Here is a 21,258-nt window from a genome sequence, read left to right on the forward strand (position 1 = left end):
GATACATTATTATTATGGATCTGAGTGATTTTCATAGGCAAATACACTGAAATATCATTCCTGACCTTCTTTCACAGAATTAGGCAAATTTAATAAGCATTCCAGAACTTTGTTTTACCATATCCAGAACTAGGATAACACACACAACATGCTAATATATTTAAAACATGTATAAAGAATATAATTGTGTTACTTATATGAATACTAGCTATCTAGTTCCTATAGCCTAACACCATATGGTGTTTTTCTTGCTGGAATCCTTGGTCAGTGGTGGTGACACAGGGGATAGGATGGATGTTATCCATGCAAACATTCAGGGACCATGGCTAGTGCAGCCTCTGCCACCTTCCATACAGGGCTTCTACTATCACCCTTAATGCTGAAATCCAGCTAATGGAATGGACAAAAGAAAAAGAAAAGTAGGCAAATTCTCTTCCTAACCACTACAACCAGAAGTAACAAATGCCATTTCTGTTTATACTTCATTGGTGAGAACTGGTCAAGCAGTCCACCAGGTTCAAGGGAGATGGGAAATGCAGTCTCTGGCTGGATACTGGGTCAGTATTCACATGGTGTGTTTCCAAATTATCACAGGCAAAAATTTTACCAAATATCTCCACAACTAAATAAACTTTCCTGCCTTCTAGCCTGCTATTTCTTTGTTTTTGTTCTTGTCATGGCTGTCCAACTTCAAATTATGCCACATATTTTGCATTTGTGTATAGAAGCCCCTATTTAAAATATCAAATTACCATCCACTACTGTCACCAAAACAGCTCCCAAAATACCAATGAAAATATAACTTTCTCAGATTAAAGTCCAATGCAGGTATGACTGATTCACTTCAGCCAAAGCTGCATAGCAGCTTTGTGACACACAGAACTAGTAAAAAAAATTCTGTCATCTTCTAACTATGGCTTACAGGGTCACCTTGAGCACTGGCATCAAGCTGGTACCAGAGAAGGGAACAATTAGGGAAGCACACTTGTTTCTTAATCATTTGGGCTCACAAGTGACACATTCATCTCTACTACATTCCATTGATGAGAACCAATTATAAGGTTCCACTTGCATAAAGGCAAATGTAGATTAATAGAATTTCCTGGTGCGCCCACCACTGCCCAGCAACAGCTCTACATTGCAAAACGGCAGTCAAAAAGCTTTACTAGATATAGGTCTCTGACACAAAAGTAAAATTGTATATACATATGTGTGTGTGTATACATATACACATATATGTCAGGCCTCTGAGCCCAAGCTAAGCCACCATATCCCCTGTGACCTGCACATATATATGTCCAGATGACCTGAAGCAAGTGAAGATCACAAAAGGAGTGAAAATGGCCAGTTCCTGCCTTAACTGATGACATTACCTTGTGAAATGCCTTCTCCTGGCTCATCCTGGCTCAAAAGCTCCCCTACTGAGCACCTTGTGATCCCCACCCCTGCCAGCCAGAGAACAACCCCCTTTGACTGTAATTTTCTACTACCTACACAAATCTTACAAAACGGCCCCACTTGTATCTCCCTTCGCTGACTCTCTTTTCGGACTCAGCCTGCCTGCACCCAGGCGGTTAAAAAGCTTTATTGCTCACACAAAGCCTGTTTGGTGGTCTCTTCACATGGACGTGAGTGAAATTTGGTGCCGTGATTCAGATTGGGGGACCTCCCTTGGGAGACCAATCCCCTGTCCTCCTGCTCTTTGCTCCATGAGAAAGATCCACCTACGACCTCTGGTCCTCAGATCAACCAGCCCAAGGAACATCTCACCAATTTTAAATTGGGTAAGTGGCCTCTTTTTACTCTCTTCTCCAACCTCTCTCATTGTCCCTCAACCTCTTTCTCCTTTCAATCTTGGCGCCATCCTTCAATCTCTCCCTTCTCTTAATTTTAGTTCCTTTCCTTTTGTGGTAGCATCAGAGGAGACGCATTTTATCCATCAATCCAAAACTCTGGCACCAGTCACGGACTTGGGAAGACAGTCTTCCCTTGATGTTTAATCACTGTGGGGACACCTGCTTGATTATTCACCCACATTTCAGAGGTGTCTGATCACCACAGGGATGCCTGCCTTGGTCCTTCACCCTTAGTGGCAAGCATTTTTTGGGGGGGCAAGCACCCCCGCCTCTTCTCTCTGTGTCTCTACCCTCTCTTTTCCCTTCACTTTCCTGGGGGACAAGAACCCCCCACCCCTTCTCTCCATGTCTCTACCCTCTCTTTTCTCAAGGCTTGCCTCCTTCACTATGGGCGAACTTCCACTCTCTATTCCTCCCTCTTCTCCCTTAGCCTGTGTTCTCAAAAACTTAAAACCTCTTCAACTCACACCTGACCTAAAACCTAAATGCCTTACTTTCTTCTGCAACACCGCTTAGCCCCAATACAAACTTGACAATGGCTCTAAATGGCCAGAAAACGGCACTTTCGATTTCTCCATCCTATAAGACCTAGCTAATTTTTGTTGAAAAATGGGCAAATGGTCTGAGGTGACTTACATCTAGGCATTTTTCACACTTTGTTCCCTCCCTAGTCCCTGTTCCCAATGCGATTCCTCCCAAATCCTCCTTCTTTCCCTCCCGCCTGTCCCCTCAGTCCCAACCCCAAGTGTAGCTGAGTCTTTCCAATCTTCCTTTTCTACAGACCCATCTGACCTTTCCCCTCCTCCCCAGGCTGCTCATTGCCAGGCCGAGCAAGGTCCCAATTCTTCCTTAGTCTCTGCTCCTCCACCCTATAATCCTTCTATCACCTCCCCTCCTCACACCCGGTCCAGCTTACAGTTTGGTTCTGTGACTAGCTGTTCCCCACCTGCCCCAAAATTTCCTTTTAGAGAGGTGGCTGGAGCTGAAGGCATAGTCAGGGTACATGTGCCTTTTTCTCTATCAGACCTCTCTCAGATCAGTCAGAGTTTAGGCTCTTTCTCATCAGACTCCACTAAACATATACAGGAATTCCAACATCTAACTCTGTCCTACAATTTAACCTGGAGTGACTTAAATGTCATCCTAACTTCTACCCTCTCCCCAGATGAATGGGAAAGAGTTTTTTCTCTGGCCCAATCTCGCGCTGACAACTGCCAGCTACATGAGCCAGACCTCCAGGAAGGCATTAGAGCAGTTCCCCAAGAGGATCCCCAATAGAACTATCAGGCAGATTCCCCAGGTATAGCTAGGCAAGATTACATGATTTCCTGCCTAGTTGAAGGGCTTTAAAAGGCAGCTTACAAAGCTGTTAATTATGACAAGCTTAAAGAAACTACCCAAGGTAAAGATGAAAACCCAGCCTAGTTCACGGCTCATTTGGCAGCAACCCTGAGATGCTTTACAGCCCTAGACCCTGAAGGGTCAGAAGGCCGTCTCATTCTAAATATGCATTTTATCACCCAGTCAGCTCCTGACATTTGAAAAAAGCTTCAAAAATTAGAATCCAGCCCTCAGACCCCACGACAGGAATTAATCAACCTCACCCTCAAGGGGTACAATAATAGAGAGGAGGCAGCCAGACAGCAATGCATTTCTGAGTTACAATTACTTGCCTCTGCTGTGAGACAAAACCAAGCCACACCTCCAGCACATGAGAACTTCAAAATGCCTAAGCTGAATGTGCCTAAGCTGCAGCAGTCAAGCATTCCTACAGGACTTCCTCCATCAGGATCTTGCTTCGGGTGCCAGAAATCTGGCCACTGGGCCAAAGAATGCCTGCAGCCCGGGATTCCTTCCAAGCTGTATCTCATCTGTGCAGGGACCCACTCGAAATCAGACTGCCTACCTCACCCAGCAGCCACTGCTAGAGCCTCTAAAACTCTAGCCCAAGGCTTTCTGACTGACTTCTTCACAGATCTGCTTGGCTTAGTGGCTGAAGACTATGCTGTCCGATCACCTTGGAAGCCCCCTGGACCATCACGGATGCCAAGCTTTGGGTAACTCTCACAGTGGAGGGTAAGTCCATCCCCTGTTTAATTGCTATGGGGGCTACCACTCCACATTACCTTCTTTTCAAGGGCCTGTTTCCCTTGCCCCCATAACTGTTGTGGGTATTGACGGCCAAGCTTCAAAATCCCTTAAAACTCCCCCACTCTAGTGCCAACTTGGACAACATTCTTTTATGCACTCTTTTTTAGTTATCCCCACCTGCCCAGTTCCCTTATTAGGCTGAGACATTTTAACCAAATTATCTGCTTTCCTGACTATTCCTGGACTACAGCTACATCTCATTGTCACCCTTCTTCCCAACCCAAAGCCTCCTTTGCGTCTTCCTCTTATATCCCCCCACCTTAACCCACAAGTATGGGACACCTCTACTCCCTCCCTGGCAACTGATCACATGCCCATTACTATCCCATTAAAACCTAATCATCATTACCCTCCTCAATGCCAATATCCCATCCGGCAGCACACTTTAAAAGGATTAAAGCCTGTGATTACTCGCCTGCTACAGCATGGGCTTCTAAAACCTATAAACTCTCCTTACAATTCCATTTTACCTGTCCAAAAACTGGACAAGTCTTACAGGTTAGTTCAGGATCTGCACCTTATCAACCAAATTGTTTTGCCTATCCACCTTGTAGTGCCCATCCACTCTGTAGTGCCCAACCCGTACACTCTTTTGTCCTCAATACCTTCCTCCACAACTCACTATTCCATTCTTGATCTTAAAGATGCTTTTTTCACTATTCCCCTGCACCCCTCATCCCAGCTGCTCTTTGCTTTTACCTGGACTGACCCTGACACCCATCAGTCCCAGCAGCTTACCTGGGCTGTGCTGCTGCAAGGCTTCAGGGACAGCCCTCATTACTTCAGTCAAGCTCTTTCTCATGGCTTACTTTCTTTCCACCCTTCCACTTCTCACCTTATTCAATATATTGATGAGCTTCTACTTTGTATCCCCTCCTTTGATTCTTCTCAACAAGACACCTTCCTGCTCCTTCAATATTTATTCTCCAAAAGATATCGGGTATCCCGCTCCAAAGCTCAAATTTCTTCTCCATCCGTTACCTACCTTGGCAAAATTCTTCATAAAAACACACTGCTCTGCCTGCCAATTGTGTCCTACTGATCTCTCAAACCCCAGCACCTTCTACAAAACAACAACTCCTTTCCTTCCTAGGCATGGTTGGATACTTTCGCCTTTGGGTACCTGCTTTTGCCATCCTAACAAAACCATTATATAAACTCACAAAAGGAAACCTAGCTGACCCCATAGATCCTAAATCCTTTCCCCACTCCTCTTTCCATTCCTTGAAGACAGCTTTAGAGACTGCTGCCACACTAGCTCTCCCTGACTCATCCCAAACCTTTTCATTACACACAGCTGAAGTGCAGGGCTGTGGGTTAGAATTCTTACACAAGGACTGGGACCATGCCCTGTAGACTTTTTGTCCAAACAACTTGACCTTACTGTTTTAGGCTGGCCATCATGTCTCCGTGCAGCAGCTGCTGCCACCCTAATACTTTTAGAGGCCCTCAAAATCACAAACTATGCTCAACTCACTCTCTACGGCTCTCATAACTTCCAAAATCTATTTTCTTCCTCACACCTGATGCATATACTTTCTGCTTCCTGGCTCCTTCAGCTGTACTCACTCTTTGTTGAGTCTCCCACAATTACCATTGTTCCTGCCCTGGACTTCAATCCGGCCTCCCACATTATTCTGGATACCACACCTGACCCCCATGACTGTATCTCTCTGATTCACCTGACATTCACCCCATTTCCCCATATTTCCTTCTTTCCTGTTCCTCACCCTGATCACACTTGGTTTATTGATGGCAGTTCCACCAGGCCTAATCGCCACACACCAGCAAAGGCAGGCTATGCTATAGTATCTTCCACATCTATCATTGAGGCTACCACTCTGCCCCGCTCCACTACCACTCAGCAAGCCAAACTCATTGCCTTAACTTGGGCCCTCACTCTTGCAAAGGGACTACACATCAATATTTGTACTGACTCTAAATATGCCTTCCATATTCTGCACCACCATGCTGTTATATGGGAAGAAAGAGGTTTCCTCACTACACAAGGGTCCTCCATCATTAATGCCTCTTTAATAAAAACTCTTCTCAAAGCTGCTTTACTTCCAAAGGAAGCTGGAGTCGTTCACTGCAAGGGCCGTCCAAAGGCATCAGATCCCACTGCTCTAGGCAACGCTTATGCTGATAAGGTAGCTAAAGAAGCAGCTAGCATTTCAACTTCTGTCCCTCATGGCCAGTTTTTCTCCTTCTCATCAATCACTCACACCTACTGCCCCACTGAAACTTCCACCTATCATTCTCTTCCCACAAAAGGCAAATGGTTCTTGGATCAAGGAAAATATCTCCTTCTAGGCTCACAGGCCCATTCTATTCTGTCGTCATTTCATAACCTTTTCTATGTAGGTTACAAGCCGCTAGCCTGCCCCTTAGAACCTCTCACTTCCTTTCCATCATGGAAATCTATCCTCAAGGAAATCACTTCTCAGTGTTCCATCTGCTATTCTGCTACCCCTCAGGGATTGTTCAGTTCCCCCTCCCATCCCTACACATCAAGCTCAGAGATTTGCCCCTGCCCAGGACTGGCAAATTGACTTTACTCACATGCCCCGAGTCAGGAAACTAAAATATCTCTTAGTCTGGGTAGAAACTTTCACTGGATGGGTAGAGGCCTTTCCCACAGGGACACTGTGGTCATTTCTTCCCTTCTGTCAGACATCATTCTTTGGTTTGGCATTCCCACCTCTATAGAGTCTGATAATGGACTGGCCTTTACTAGTCAAATCACCTAAGCAGTTTCTCAGACTCTTGGTATTCAGTGGAACCTTCATATCCCTTACTGTCCTCAATCTTCAGGAAAGGTAGAATGAACTAATGGTCTTTTAAAGAAACACCTCACCATGCTCAGCCTCCAGTTTAAAAAGGGCTGGACAGTACTTTTACCTCTTGCCCTTCTCAGAATTAGAGCCTGTCCTCGAGGTGCTACAGGGTACAGTCCATTTGAACTTTTATACGGATGCACTTTCTTGCTCAGCCCCACCCTCGTCCCAGACACCAGCCCTCTAGGTGACTATATTCCAGTCCTCCAGCAGGCTAGACAGGAAATTCTCCAGGCTGCTAATCTTCTCTTGCCTACTCCAGATTCTCAGCCATATGAAGACACTCTAGCTGGACGATCAGTTCTTCTTAAGAATCTGACCCCTCAAACTCTACAACCTTGATGGACCGGACCCTACTTAGTCATCTATAGTACCCCAACTGCCTTCCGCCTGCAGGATCCTCCCCACTGGGTTCACCATTCCAGAATAAAGCCGTGTCCATCAGACAGCCAGCCTAATTTCTCCTCTTGCTCCTGGAAGTCGCAAGTACTCTCCCCTACTTCCCTTAAACTCACTCGCATTTCTGAAGAACAGTAATAACACTTATGAGCCTAATACATTCCTTCATTCTATTAGGTCTGTTTGTCCTTACCCTACTTTTTGCAACAGGGCTTTATCCAGTCACCCCCGCTACTTGGACTGAGCCCCAAAAGCTAGTCATCCCTACTATCTTCTGTCTAGTCATACTCCTATTCACCATTCTCAACTACTCATAAATGCCCTACTCTTGTTTACACTGCCAGTTTATGCTGTTTCTCCAAGCCATCACAGCTGATATCTCCTGGTGCTATCCCCAACCACCACTCTTAACTCCCTCTTAGAGTAGATAGATGATCTTTGCTGGCAGGGCACCCTCCAATACTTTCACCTTGATAAAGTTCTATTCTTTACTTTTATACTCATTCTTATTCTCATTCTCATGCCACCCTCTACCTCTCCCCAGCTATCTCCACCACCCTATCAACCTTACTCACTCTCTCCTAGCCATTTCTAATCCCTCTTTAGTGAACAATTGCTGGCTTTGCCTTTCCCTTTCTTCCAGCATCTACACAGCTGTCTCTGCCTAACATACAGACTGGGCAACATCTCCTGTCACCCTATACCTCCGAACTTCCTTTAACAGCCCTCACCTTTACCCTCCTGAAGAACTCATTTACTTTCTAGACAGGTCCAGCAAGACTTCCCCAGACATTTCACATCAGCAAGCTGCAGCTCTTCTCTGCACTTACTTAAAAAACTTTCTCCTTATATCAACTCTACTCCCCCCATATTTGGACCCCTCACAACACAAACTACTATTCCTGTGGCCACTCCTTTATGTATCTCTTGGCAAAGACCCACTGGAATTCCCCTGGGTAACCTTTCATCTTCTTGATGTTCCTTCACTCTTCATCTCCAAGGCCCAACTACACACATCACTGAAACAATTGGAGCCTTCCAGCTCCATATTACAGACAAGCCCTCCATCAATACTGACAAACTTAAAAACATTAGCAGTAATTATTGCTTAGGAAGACACTTACCCTGTATTTCACTCCATCCTTGGCTATCTTCCCCTTGCTCATCAGACTCTCCTCCCAGGCCCACTTCTTGTTTACTTATACCCAGCCCCATAAATAACAGTGAAAGGTTGCTCGTAGACACTCAGCGTTTTCTCACACACCACGAAAATCGAACCTCCCCCTCTATGCAGTTACCCCATCAGTCCCCATTACAACCTCTGACAGCTGCCGCCCTAGCTGCATCCCTAGAAGTCTGGGTACAAGACGCCCCTTTCAGCACTCCTTCTCATCTTTTTACTTTGCATTTCCAGTTTTGCCTTGCACAAGGTCTCTTCTTCCTCTGTGGATCCTCTACCTACATGTGTCTACCTGCTAATTGGACAGGCACATGCACACTAGTTTTCCATACTCCCAAAATTCAATTTGAAAATGGGACTGAAGAGCTCCCTGTTCCCCTCATGACACCGACATGACAAAAAATGGTTATTCCACTAATTCCCTTGCTTGTCAGTTTAGGACTTCCTGCCTCCACTATTGCTCTCGGTACTGGAATCGCAGGCATTTCAACCTCTGTCACGACCTTCAGTAGCCTCTCTAATGACTTTTCTGCTAGCATCACAGACATATCACAAACTTTTATCAGTCCTCCAGGCCCAAGTTGACTCTTTAGCTGCAGTTGTCCTCCAAAACTGCCGAGGCCTTGACTTACTCACTGCTGAAAAAGGAGGACACTGTATATTTTTAAATGAAGAGTGTTGTTTTTACCTAAATAAATCTGGCCTGGTGTATGACAACAGGAAAAAACTCAAGGATAGAGCCCAAAAACTCACCAACCAAGCAAGTAATTACGCTGAACCCCCTTGGGCACTCTCTGATTGGATGTCTTGGGTCCTCCCAATTCTTAGTCCTTTAATACCTATTTTTTCCTTCTTTTATTCGGACCCTGTATCTTCCGTTTAGTTTCTCAATTCATCCAAAACCATATCCAGGCCATCACCAATCATTCTATACGACAAATGCTCCTTCTAACAACCCCACAATATCTCCCCTTACACAAAAAATCCTCCTTCAACTTGACCACTCCCACTCTAGGTTCCCAGGCTGCTCCTAACCCCGCTTGAAGCAGCCCTGAGACACATCGTCCATTATCTCTCCATACCACCCCCCCACCAAAAAATATTTTTTTGCTGCCCCAACACTTCAATACTATTTTATGTTATTTTACTTATTAATATAAGAAGGCAGGAATGCAGGCCTCTGAGCCCAAGCTAAGCCATCGTATCCCCTATGACCTGCACATATATGTCCAGATGCCCCAAAGCAAGTGAAGAATCACAAAAGAACTGAAAATGGCCCTTTCCTGCCTTAACTGATGACATTCCACCACAAAAGAAGTGAAAATGGCCAGTTCCTGCCTTAACTGATAACATTACCTTATGAAATTCCTTCTCCTGGCTCTTCCTGGCTCAAAAGCTCCCCCGCTGAGCACCTTGTGACCCCCACCCCTGCCAGCCAGAGAACCCCCTTTGACTGTAATTTTCCACTACCTACCCAAATCTTATAAAACAGCCCCACCCCTATCTCCCTTTGCTGACTCCCTTTTCAGGCTCAGCCTCCTGCACCCAGGAGATTAAAAAGCTTTATTGCTCACACAAAGCCTGTTCGGTGGTCTCTTCACATGGACGCGAGTGAAAATATACATAGGCTGTTTTTAACAAATAAATCTCAAACATATAAAGAGAACTATTAATAAAGAATGTAAAAGATCAAGATCTTTGTGAGAAAAACATCTGGAATGTGTCAGGCCTCTGAGCCCAAGCTAAGCCATCATATCCCCTGTGACCTGCATGTACACATCCAGATGGCTGGTTCCTGCCTTAACTGATGACATTCCACCACAAAAGAAATGAAAATGGCCTGTTCCTGCCTTAACTGATGGCATTATCTTGTGAAATTCCTTCTCCTGGCTCATCCTGGCTCAAAAGCTCCCCTACTGAGCACTTTGTGACCCCCATGCCTGCCTGCCAGAGAACAACCCCCCTTTTTCCTTTACCTACCCAAATCCTATAAAACAGTCCCACCCCTATCTCCCTTCACTGACTCTCTTTTTGGACTCAGCCCACCTGCACCCAGGTGAAACAAACAGCTTTATTGCTCACACAAAGCCTGTTTAGTGGTCTCTTCACACGGACGCCAGTGAAATTTGGTGCCGTGATTCAGATTGGGGGACCTCCCTTGGGAGATCAATCCCCTGTCCTCCTGCTCTTTGCTCCATGAGAAAGATCCACTTACGACCTCTGGTCCTCAGACCAACCAGCCCAAGGAACATCTCACCAATTTTAAATCCTGTAAGTGGCCTGTTTTTACTCTCTTCTCCAACCTCTCTCACTATCCCTCAACCTCTTTCTCCTTTCAATCTTGGTGCCACACTTCAATCTCTCCCTTCTTTTAATTTCAATTCCTTTCATTTTCTGGTAGAGACAAAGGAGACACGTTTTATCCATGGACCCAAAACTCTGGCGCTGGTCACTGACTATGGAAGGCAGCCTTCCCTTGGTGTTTAATCATTGCAGGGATGCCTCTCTGATTATTCACCCAGGTTTCAGAGGTGTCAGACCATGCAGGGACACCTGCCTTGGTCCTTCACTCTTAGCGGCAAGTCCCGCTTTTCTGGGGGAGAGGCAGGAACTCCAACCTCTTATCTCTGTGCCCTGATCCCTTATTTCTGCACCTGGACTTCTTATCTTTGCACCCCAACCCCTTATTTCCATGCCCCAACCCATTCTCTGGTTTTCTGGAGGGCAAGAACCCCCCACCCCTTCTCCGTGTCTCTACTCTCTTTTCTCTGGGCTTGCCTCCTTCACTATGGGCAAGCTTTCACCTTCTACCTTCCATTCCTCCTCCTTCTCCCTTAGCCTGTGTTCTTAAGAACTTAAAACCTCTTCAACTCTCACCTGACCTACAATCTAAGCATCTTATTTTCTTCTGCAATGCCACTTGACCCCAATACAAACTCGACAGTAGTTCCAAATAGCTGGAAAATGGCACTTTCAATTTTTCCATCCTGCAAGATCTAAATAATTCTTGTCATAAAATAGGCAAACGGTCTGAGGTGCCTGACGTCCAGGCATTCTTTTACATATCGGTCCCTCCTGAGTCTCTGTTCCCAATGCAACTGATCCCAAATCTTCCTTCTTTCCTTCCCACCTGTCCCCTCAGTCCCAACCCCAAGCGTCGCTGAGTCTTTCTAATCTTCCTTTTCTACAGACCCATCTGACCTCTCCCCTCCTCGCCAGGCTGAGCTAGGTCCTAATTCTTCCTCAGTCTCCTCACACCCGGTCCAGCTTACAGTTTCATTCTGTGACTAGCCCTCCCCCACTGGCCCAGCAATTTACTCTTAAAAAGGTGGCTGGAGCTAAAGTCATAGTCAAGGTTAATGCTTTTTCTTTATCCCAAATCAGATAGCGTTTAGGCCCTTTTTCATCAAATATAAAAATCCAGCCCAGTTCATGGCTCGTTTGGCAGCAACCCTGAGACGCTTTACAGCCCTAGACCCTAAAAGGTCAAAAGGCTGTCTTATTGTCAATATACATTTTATTACCCAATCTGCTCCTGATATTAAATAAAATTCCGAAAATTAAATTCCAGCCCTCAAACCCCCCAACAGGACTTAATTAACCTCACCTTCAAGGTGTACAATAATAGAGTAGAGGCAGCCAAGTAGCAACATATTTCTGAGTTGCAAATCTTTGCCTCCACTGTGAGACAAACCCCAGCCACATCTCCAGCACACAAGAACTTCCATACGCCTAAACTGCAGTGGCCAGTGTTCCTCCAGAACCGCCTCCCCCAGGAGCCTTCTACAAGTGCCAGAAATCTGGCCACCAGGCCAAGGAATGCCCGCAGCCCAGGATTCCTCCTAAGCCATGTCCCATCTGTGCAGGACCCCACTGGAAATCAGACTCTTCAACTCACCTGGCAGCCACTCCCAGAGCCCCTGGAACTCTGGCCCAAGGCTCTCTGACTCCTTCCCAGATCTTCTCGGCTTAGCGGCTGAAGACTGACGCTGCCCGACGGCCTCAGAAGCCCCGTAGACCATCACAGATGCCAAGCTTTAGGTAACTCTCACAGTGGAGGGTAAGTCTGTCCCCTTCTTAATCAGTACGGAGGCTACCCACTCCACATTACCTTCTTTTCAAGGGCCTGTTTCCCTTGCGTCCGTAACTGTGGTAGGTATTGACAGCCAGGCTTCTAAACCTCTTAAAACTCCCCAACTCTGGTGCCAACTGAGACAATACTCTTTTAAGCACTCCTTTTTAGTTATCCTCACCTGCCCAGTTCCCTTATTAGGCTGAGACACTTTAACTAAATTATCTGCTTCCCTGACTATTCCTGGCCTACAGCTACATCTCATTGCCGCCCTTCTTCCCAATCCAAAGCCTCCTTTGTGTCCTCCTCTTGTATCCCCCCACCTTAACCCACAAGTATAAGATACCTCTACTCCCTCCTTGGCAACCGATCATGCACCCTTTACCATCTCATTAAAACCTAATCACCCTTACCCCGCTCAATGCCAATATCCCATCCCACACCATGCTTTGAAAAGATTAAAGCCTGTTATCACTCGCCTGCTACAGCATGGCCTTTTAAAGCCTATAAACTCTCCTAATTCCCCCATTTTACCTGTCCTAAAACCAGACAAGCCTTACAAGTTAGTTCAGGATCTATGCCCTATCAACCAAATTGTTTTGCCTATCCACCCCATGGTGCCAAACCCATATACTCTCCTATCCTCAATACCTCCCTCCACAATCTGTTATTCTGTTCTGGATCTCAAGCATGCTTTACTATTCCTTTGCACTCTTCATCCCAGCCTCTCTTTGCTTTAACCTGGACTGACCCTGACACCCACCAAGCTCAGCAAATTACCTGGGCTGTACTGCCGCAAAGCTTCACAGACAGCCCCCATTACTTCAGTCAAGCGCAAGTTACTTCCTCATCTGTTACCTATCTCAGCATAATTCTCATAAAAACACACGTGCTCTCCCCGCTGATCGTGTCTGGCTAATCTCCCAAACCCCAATCCCTTCTACAAAACAACAAGTCCTTTCCTTCCTAGGCATGGTTGGATACTTTCGCCTTTGGATACCTGCTTTTGCCATCCTAACAAAACCATTATATAAACTCACAAAAGGAAACCTAGCTGACCCCATAGATCCTAAATCCTTTCCCCACTCCTCTTTCCATTCTTTGAAGACAGCTTTAGAGACTGCCCCCACCCTAGATCTCCCTGACTCATCCGAACCCTTTTCATTACACACAGCTGAAGTGCAGGGCTGTGCAGTCGGAATTCTTACACAAGGACCGGGATCGCGTCCTGTAGCCTTTTTGTCCAAACAACTTGACCTTACTGTTTTAGGCTGGCCATCATGTCTCTGTGCAGCAGCTGCTGCCGCCCTAATACTTTTAGAGGCCCTTAAAATCACAAACTATGCTCAACTCACTCTCTACAGCTCTCATAATTTCCAAAATCTATTTTCTTCCTCACACCTGATGCATATACTTTCTGCTTCCTGGCTCCTTCAGCTGTACTCACTCTTTGTTGAGTCTCCCACAATTACCATTGTTCCTGGCCCAGACTTCAATCCGGCCTCCCACATTATTCCTGATACCACACCTGACCCTCATGACTGCATCTCTCTGATCCACCTGATGTTCACCCCATTTCCCCACATTTCCTTCTTCCCTGTTTCTCACTCTGATCACACTTGGTTTATTGATGGCAGTTCCACCAGGCCTAATCACCACACACCAGCAAAGGCAGGCTATGCTATAGTACAAGCCACTAGCCTGCCTCTTAGAACCTCTCATTTCCTTTCCATCATGTAAATCTATCCTCAAAGAAATAACTTCTCAGTGTTCCATCTGCTATTCTACTACTTCTCAGGGATTATTCAGGCCCCCTCCCTTCCCTATACATCAAGCTCAAGGATTTGCCCCCGCCCAGGACTGGCAAATTAGCTTGACTCAACATGCCGTGAGTCAGGAAACTAAATAACTCTTGGTCTAGGTAGACACTTTCACTGGATATGTAGAGGCCTTTCCTACAGGGTCTAAGAAGGCCACCACGGTCATTTCTTCCCTTCTGTCAGACACAATTACTCGGTTTGGCCTTCCTACCTCTACGCAGTCTGATAGTAGACCGGCCTTTATCAGTCAAATCAGCCAAGCAGTTTTTCAGGCTCTTGGTATTCAGTGAAGCCTTTATATCCCTTACAGTCCTCAGTCTTCAGGAAAGGTAGAATGGACTAATGGTCTTTTAAAAACACACCTCACTAAGCTCAGCCACCAACTTAAAAAGGACTGGACAATACTTTTACCTCTTTCTTCTCTCAGAATTCAGGCCTGTCCTTGGAATGCTACAGGGTACAGCCCATTTGAGCTCCTGTATGGAGGCTCCTTTTTATTAAGCCCTAGTCTCATTTCAGACACCAGACCAACTTAGACTGTGCCCCAAAAAACTTGTCATCCCTACTATTTTCTGTCTAGTCATACTCCTATTCACCATTCTCAACTACTCATACATGCCCTGCTCTTGTTTACATTGCCGGTTTACACTGTTTCTCCAAGCCATCACAGCTGATATCTCCTGTTGCTATCCCCAAACTGCCACTCTTAACTCTTGAAGTAAATAAATAATCTTTGCTGACAGTACTATGCTGAATCTCCTTAGGCACTCTCTAATTAGATGTCCTGCCTGGGTCCTCCCAATTCTTAGACCTTTAATACCTGTTTTTCTCCTTCTCTTATTCCATTTAGTTTTTCAATTCTCACAAAACTGTATCCAGGCCATCACCAATAATTCTAAATGACAAATGTTTCTTCTAACAGTCCCACAATGTCACCCCTTACCACAAAATCTTCCTTCAGCTTAATCTCTCCCACTCTATGTTCCCATGCTGCCCCAATCCTGCTCGAAGCAGCCCTGAGAAACATTGCCCATTATCTCTCCATACCATCCCCCAAAATTTTTGCTGTCCCAACACCTTGCCATTATTTCATTTTATTTTTCTTATTAATATAAGAAGACAGGAATGTCAGGCCTCTGAGCCCAAGCTAAGCCATCATATCCCCTGTGACCTGCATGTACACATCCAGATGGCCTGTTCCTGCCTTAACTGATGGCATTATCTTGTGAAATTCCTTCTCTTGGCTCATCCTGGCTCTAAAGCTCCCCTACTGAGCACCTTGTGACCCCCACTCCTGCCTACCAGAGAACAACCCCCCTTTTTCCTTTACCTACCCAAATCCTATAAAACGGCCCCACCCCTATCTCCCTTCACTGACTCTTTTTGGACTCAGCCCACCTGCACCCAGGTGAAATAAACAGCTTTATTGCTCACACAAAGCCTGTAGTGGTCTCTTCACACGGACGCCAGTGAAAGAATGTACTTTTGTTTTTTGTAAAATAACTGCTTATAGACAATAAAAACTCAAAAGACATTATTTCAAAGATATGTCTTTGAGGAGAAGCCCAAGGTTTCCCAAGATAGAACTTTGGAATAAAGACTTGAGATAGGATTAGTCCAACCAACCCTTCATTTTATAGGTGAGGGCATTGAAGCTCCAGAGAATTGATGTGACAAGCCAAAAATTATAATGTTGGACAGTGAAAAATATCTCATCTTTTAATTCCTTTATATCATCAGGGTTGTCACTTGAGGAATCAAAAGGAGAAAGAAACTAAATTATTGACATTTAGAATTTCAGGCTTCAGATTTAGAGATTATCATATGAGGAGCCATGAAAATAACGGGAGGAGGGAATCACAAAACCAAGTGCTCTTGCAAGCAAACAAATTAAGTAGGCCCACGCTTCTCCCATATGCTTGTAGTCAGACTCAGGCCAATCCATGGCTCAGGGGGTTGGTCCTTCATAGAGTATGCTTCAATGATATAATGCTACACAGTGAGGAAGTATCTTATTTCCAGAGGTCCAAGGCACAGACTTTTAATGAAACCTGCCTAAAGTTTTCTCTGTACCTTTGAAGGTTTCCATGTCATCATTACCCAATTCAGGAGATTTTATAAGCCTCTCCAAAGAAAGAAATTGTTCCTTTTCTTGGGTCTTTGGCCTTTCAGTTGTGCTGTGTGATGTGGCAGACTCTGAGATGAAGCAGGGATCCCTCCTATGGGCCTGCCACCCCCAAAGCATGGAAATAAAGGAAAAGTTTGAGTTCCTTCCAGGGAAATTCCAGGCACCAACCTAGCCCTGAGAAGTAAATGAGCAACCTGATAAGCAAGAATGCAGTAATAGCTGAAAACAATAGCCAAGGAAGCTAGAGCCACAGAGTTTGCTTCTCTATAGAACTTAAAGGTAAAGTCTTCACATATGTCCCTGAGTTGTTTTTCAGAAACCTGGACCCCTCACCACATGGAAAAGCCATCTGCTGGCACATAGATCTCAGATAGGGTGGAACCGAGGGCTAAATTCTGTCATTCTTTGTTCTAAATTTCTTCCTGAGGGCCCTGAAGGAAATTATGCTCACAGGCCAGAGCTCAACTCTCCTTTCTGCTGACGCACACTTTTAGACAAAGCCAAACCAATCACAAGTCAGAAAATATTTGAATCCACCTATGATCTGTGGGCCATGCCACCCTCCCCACTCACCTGCTTTGAGATGTCCCACCTTTTTAAGCCAAACCAACGTATAGCCTCCATGTATTGATTTATAGCTTTGCCTGTAACCTCTGCCTCCCTGCCTTTAAAAACTCTTACAGTTAAGCCACTGGGTAGTTCAGATCTTAAGCATGAGCTGCCTGATTCTCCTTGCTTGCCGCCCTACAATAAATGCCTCACTTTTTCTTCTTGCAAATCCCAATGTCATTGTTTGGCCCTGCTGTGCCAGGCAGGCAGACCCAAGTTCAGTCCGGTAACAACTCCTCTAGAATAGGCCATGAATTATAGCTACGTGAAGTCAATAAAACCCAAAGTTTCCAAAAGAAATACTACTATTTTAATAATTATTTTGCCTCCATGAGGAATAAAAATATTTCCTATATATGATGTACTGGAGTTTTACAAGGGGTATTGACAGTAATTTTATCCCGTATTGATTATGGACTGTTGTGAATTCTACAGATTTCATATAGTTTAGCGAAAAAAATTATTTCATACTTATTTTCCTTCATAAATAGATATATGTTTTGTAAATGTATTCCAGACACTTGTAACCTTTATGATACAAACTTGTAATAACTACTGAGTTACTTATAATTGAAGGTAAAAATTAAATGTTTTAATTTTGGAAGTGGTTTGGCAACTGTATTTCCAAAACATGGTAGAAAATGGTGTTTTTTAGCTTGAATCCACACCAGAAGGCTACTCATTCTTCCACAAAGAGCTTATGGAAGACACTCCCATTTTTAAGCCAAATGGAAGAAGAACATGAAATCAGAAAAATAAATTACCCAACTTCTGTATAATGCTTTCAGGATCCTCAGTAGGGAACTCACAGCAGACTTTTAGCAAATCTTATTAAAGAAAACAAATACATTAGGAACACATTGTAAGAATATGTACTTAAAGTGAAACTTGGGTAGTGATCTTATTACATTATCTCAATTATTGAATCCCTCTTATTTTCTTCTTCTGCTTTATTAATGTCATCAGTTATTACCATTTGAAATTACCTTATTTTTGTATTTGTTCACTGGTTTACTGCTACCAGTAAAATGTCAGCTCTATGAAGACAAGGACCTGTCAGATTTGCTCACTAATATATCCCTTGTGCTTAGAAAACTACCTGGAACATAGTGGAAGCTCAATTAATATTTGTAGAATGAATGAATGAATCCCCAGAGCATGACATTTAATGCATGAAAGAGGATCAGAAGAATTCAGCCAACCCAAGAGAAACAGGAATCTGGACCACACCTGAATAAAACTACTATCCTCTTAACTCATTATTCTCTCCTTCCTGAATCAAAGACTCATATTTTTAAAACAGATATGTTGTGAGGAATTTATGCCACACATGCATATTGCTAACATATAGATTAGTATTTACTGTGTTATATCTAAGTATGTTCAAATTGAAAGTAGAGTAATGAACATTGCTTTCAATTATGTTATGATTTTTAAGCAATCACAATTCATTCTAAAGTTGGCTTCATAATGTCTTGAGTATTGCTGTAGGTTTTGCTGTAGATGGATACCTAGACTTTGAAAATTAAAATAGAAGGTGAAGGGCAGCAGCATATGCCACCCCAAAAGATGGCACTTTAGCATAAGGATTATTTTGAACTAAAGACAACTGAGAAGAAGTAGATACAGGAAAAGTTATTTGCCTTGCCTAAACGATTTGCCTAAAAACAGAATACAAATTCACAAAGTTATCCCTCCTCCTCTCTCTACCAAGTAGGACAGAATTTGATCACTGAAGATGACTTAAGACGCTTATCATCCTGGAGAGATCACCACAGGAATCTACACAACAAATTTTACAAAATAGCCTTTATCTACCATATATTTGCCTTCCTACAATTTACTGCCCTTATAAATCCAAGGTCCTTTCCTTTGTCATTTCTTCAACCACGTATTGTTCTTTGTCGAAGATGCTATATAAGCCAGAGTTCTAAGCCACTTGTTTGAGATTTACTCATTTTTTCCTGGGTATCTTCTATGTGTACATGTGGTATACATGTTAACAAATATCTGTTTTTCTCTTGTGAATCTTTTGTTTTTTGAGAAAGGACTCACTCTGTTGTCCAGACTACAGCAGAGTAGCATAATCATAGTTCACTGCAGCCTCAACCTCCTGGACTCACGTGATCCTCATGCCTTATCTTCTCAAGTAGCTGGGACCACAGGCATGCGCCACCACACCTGGCTATTATTTTTAATTTTTTTTAGACAGGATCTCACTATGTTGCCCAAGCTGGTCTTGAACCCCTGGCCTCAAGCGATCCTCCCACCTAAGCCTCTCAAAGTGCTGAGATTACAGATGTGAGCGACCACACCTGGCTATCCTGTCTTTTATTACAAGGGATACTAGCTCAAAGCTATGAGAAGTAGAGAGAAAATTACTTTTTCCTTCCCTGCAAAGGGAATATAACTCAGTAATTAAGGTCACAGACTTCTAGCTTGAGTAGTTCTGAGTTCAAATCTACCCACCATATTTATCAGTTATGTGTCTTTGACTAATTTTGTAACATTTTTGAATGTCAGTCTCGAGTAGTTCTGAGTTCAAATCTACCCACCATATTTATCAGTTATGTGTCTTTGACTAATTTTATAACATTTTTGAATCTCAGTTTCTTTATCAGGAAGTTAGGTAATGCTGTTTCATAAAAATTTTAGTACATTTAACATAAGGTAAAAAGTGCTTACTTCAGTGAGCCCAACACAAAATTAGGGCTCAATGAGGTGTAGCCATTATCATTAAGCTCTCTGCCAAAATTGCCAAGACAAACAAACAAAAAGGAATTTTACATCATTAGCTTGAAAGTGGAAAAACTGTGAAACATGCTATATGAAGTAATATTGGAATGTAGTTTTAGCTTTTGATATTTAGACGTGATGTTTCGGAGTATTCAAGGGAAGGGATCTGCATTTAATCTTTATAGTGCACAATCTTAACTCTAACACTTCCTTGGCTCAGTATTGTAACATTGTGGAAGTTCAGCTTCCTGAGTCACACTAATTATGCTGCCACTTTCACCTATAAAAGGAGGAATGCTTTACAAAAGTGCTCAGCATTTCTATGTTGTGTACATTTTAAAACCATAAATCAGTAGAAAAAAAAACCTGGTATGTTTCAAAAGGTACTGAAACAACATAAATATTAAATGTAACATGTCAAATAACAAGTGAAGATTAATGAAATACCCAAAGCTCCTCTACTGCAAGGAATACTGGATCTCTGTGTCTTAAGTGACACCCCAGAGAGGCATGTATCATGGCCACGGTCTCTTGACCTTACTTCCCCATGGCTAGATAATGGTGCTATGCCTGAGTCTAATAGTCCAGTATTTTAGGGAATAATAAATTTGATATCTAAGACAAGAATTTGATATTTAAGATATTATAGACAGGATTATTCTAACATACGAATGGTAATATTTTATGTACGCTCAAGGTTTTAGATGCATATAGATTTTCTAAAACATACAGAAGGAACAGAAACAAATGCATACCTAATTTTACTTATTCATCAAGACAGATATCTATTACTACAGGCACAGTTTAAAACAGAAAAGACATAAGATATAGAGCAAATATTGTCAAGATGATGATATTTTGCCAATCAACTATTTTTGAGAAATCATCTTTTATTCTTTTCATTCACAGTGAATCTAAATCTCTTCCTTTAATCTCCTGGGTGTCAGGATTTGTCACTCTTCCCATAAACAAAATTGATTCTAGGGAAAAAAACAGATATACTTTAGGAATTTCAGGAGAAAACAACTGACAATAGTTAGTTTTCCTTAATACTTAACATGTCATTTGGTCTTTTTTCTCTGTAAGATAAATAGGCAGTGTCTAATAGCAAAGCCTTCTCCTTTGTCTCAAATTCATAATTATATCATTATTAATCATTTTCTGGTAATTTATGAAGTAAATTAACACCCACTACAGCTTGTCATGGAAAAAGCATTAATCCTGTTTTTCACAGAGGGAAGCAAAAATAAAGTGACAGAGAGGTGTTCTTCTAAACATAGTGACCCAGTCCGGAGACCATAGCATAATAAAATGGTGATGAGCATGGTAGAGTTTTAAATTTAAGGCATTAGCAATCATCATTTTATGGATGTAATGTAAGCCTTCAGGGTTAAAAGTGCAACTTCCCAGTTCTCCTTTATCAGCTCTGAATCAAAGCTTACTTTACTGCCAAAGACAGTATTTTTATAT

The 21,258-nt window shown here is 43.4% G+C and overlaps 1 protein-coding gene and 1 long non-coding RNA gene across 3 annotated transcripts in view; one reads left to right on the forward strand and one right to left on the reverse strand.

Annotated features, from left to right (window-relative positions):
- The window catches only part of LOC134732958 (uncharacterized), a 93,814-nt gene that overhangs the window by 42,455 nt on the left and 30,101 nt on the right, over positions 1-21,258 (forward strand). The window lies entirely within an intron of this gene.
- SERPINI2 (serpin family I member 2) overlaps positions 20,529-21,258 on the reverse strand; it is a 32,420-nt gene continuing 31,690 nt past the window's right edge. The window contains exon 9 of the mRNA XM_063620436.1: positions 20,529-20,768. Within this exon, the coding sequence (XP_063476506.1) occupies positions 20,692-20,768 (77 nt within the window). The 3' untranslated portion in view covers positions 20,529-20,691. The remainder of the gene's footprint in view (positions 20,769-21,258) is intronic.

This window comes from Symphalangus syndactylus, chromosome 17 (genome assembly GCF_028878055.3).
Source record: "Symphalangus syndactylus isolate Jambi chromosome 17, NHGRI_mSymSyn1-v2.1_pri, whole genome shotgun sequence".
Classification (NCBI taxonomy): Eukaryota; Metazoa; Chordata; class Mammalia; order Primates; family Hylobatidae; genus Symphalangus; species Symphalangus syndactylus.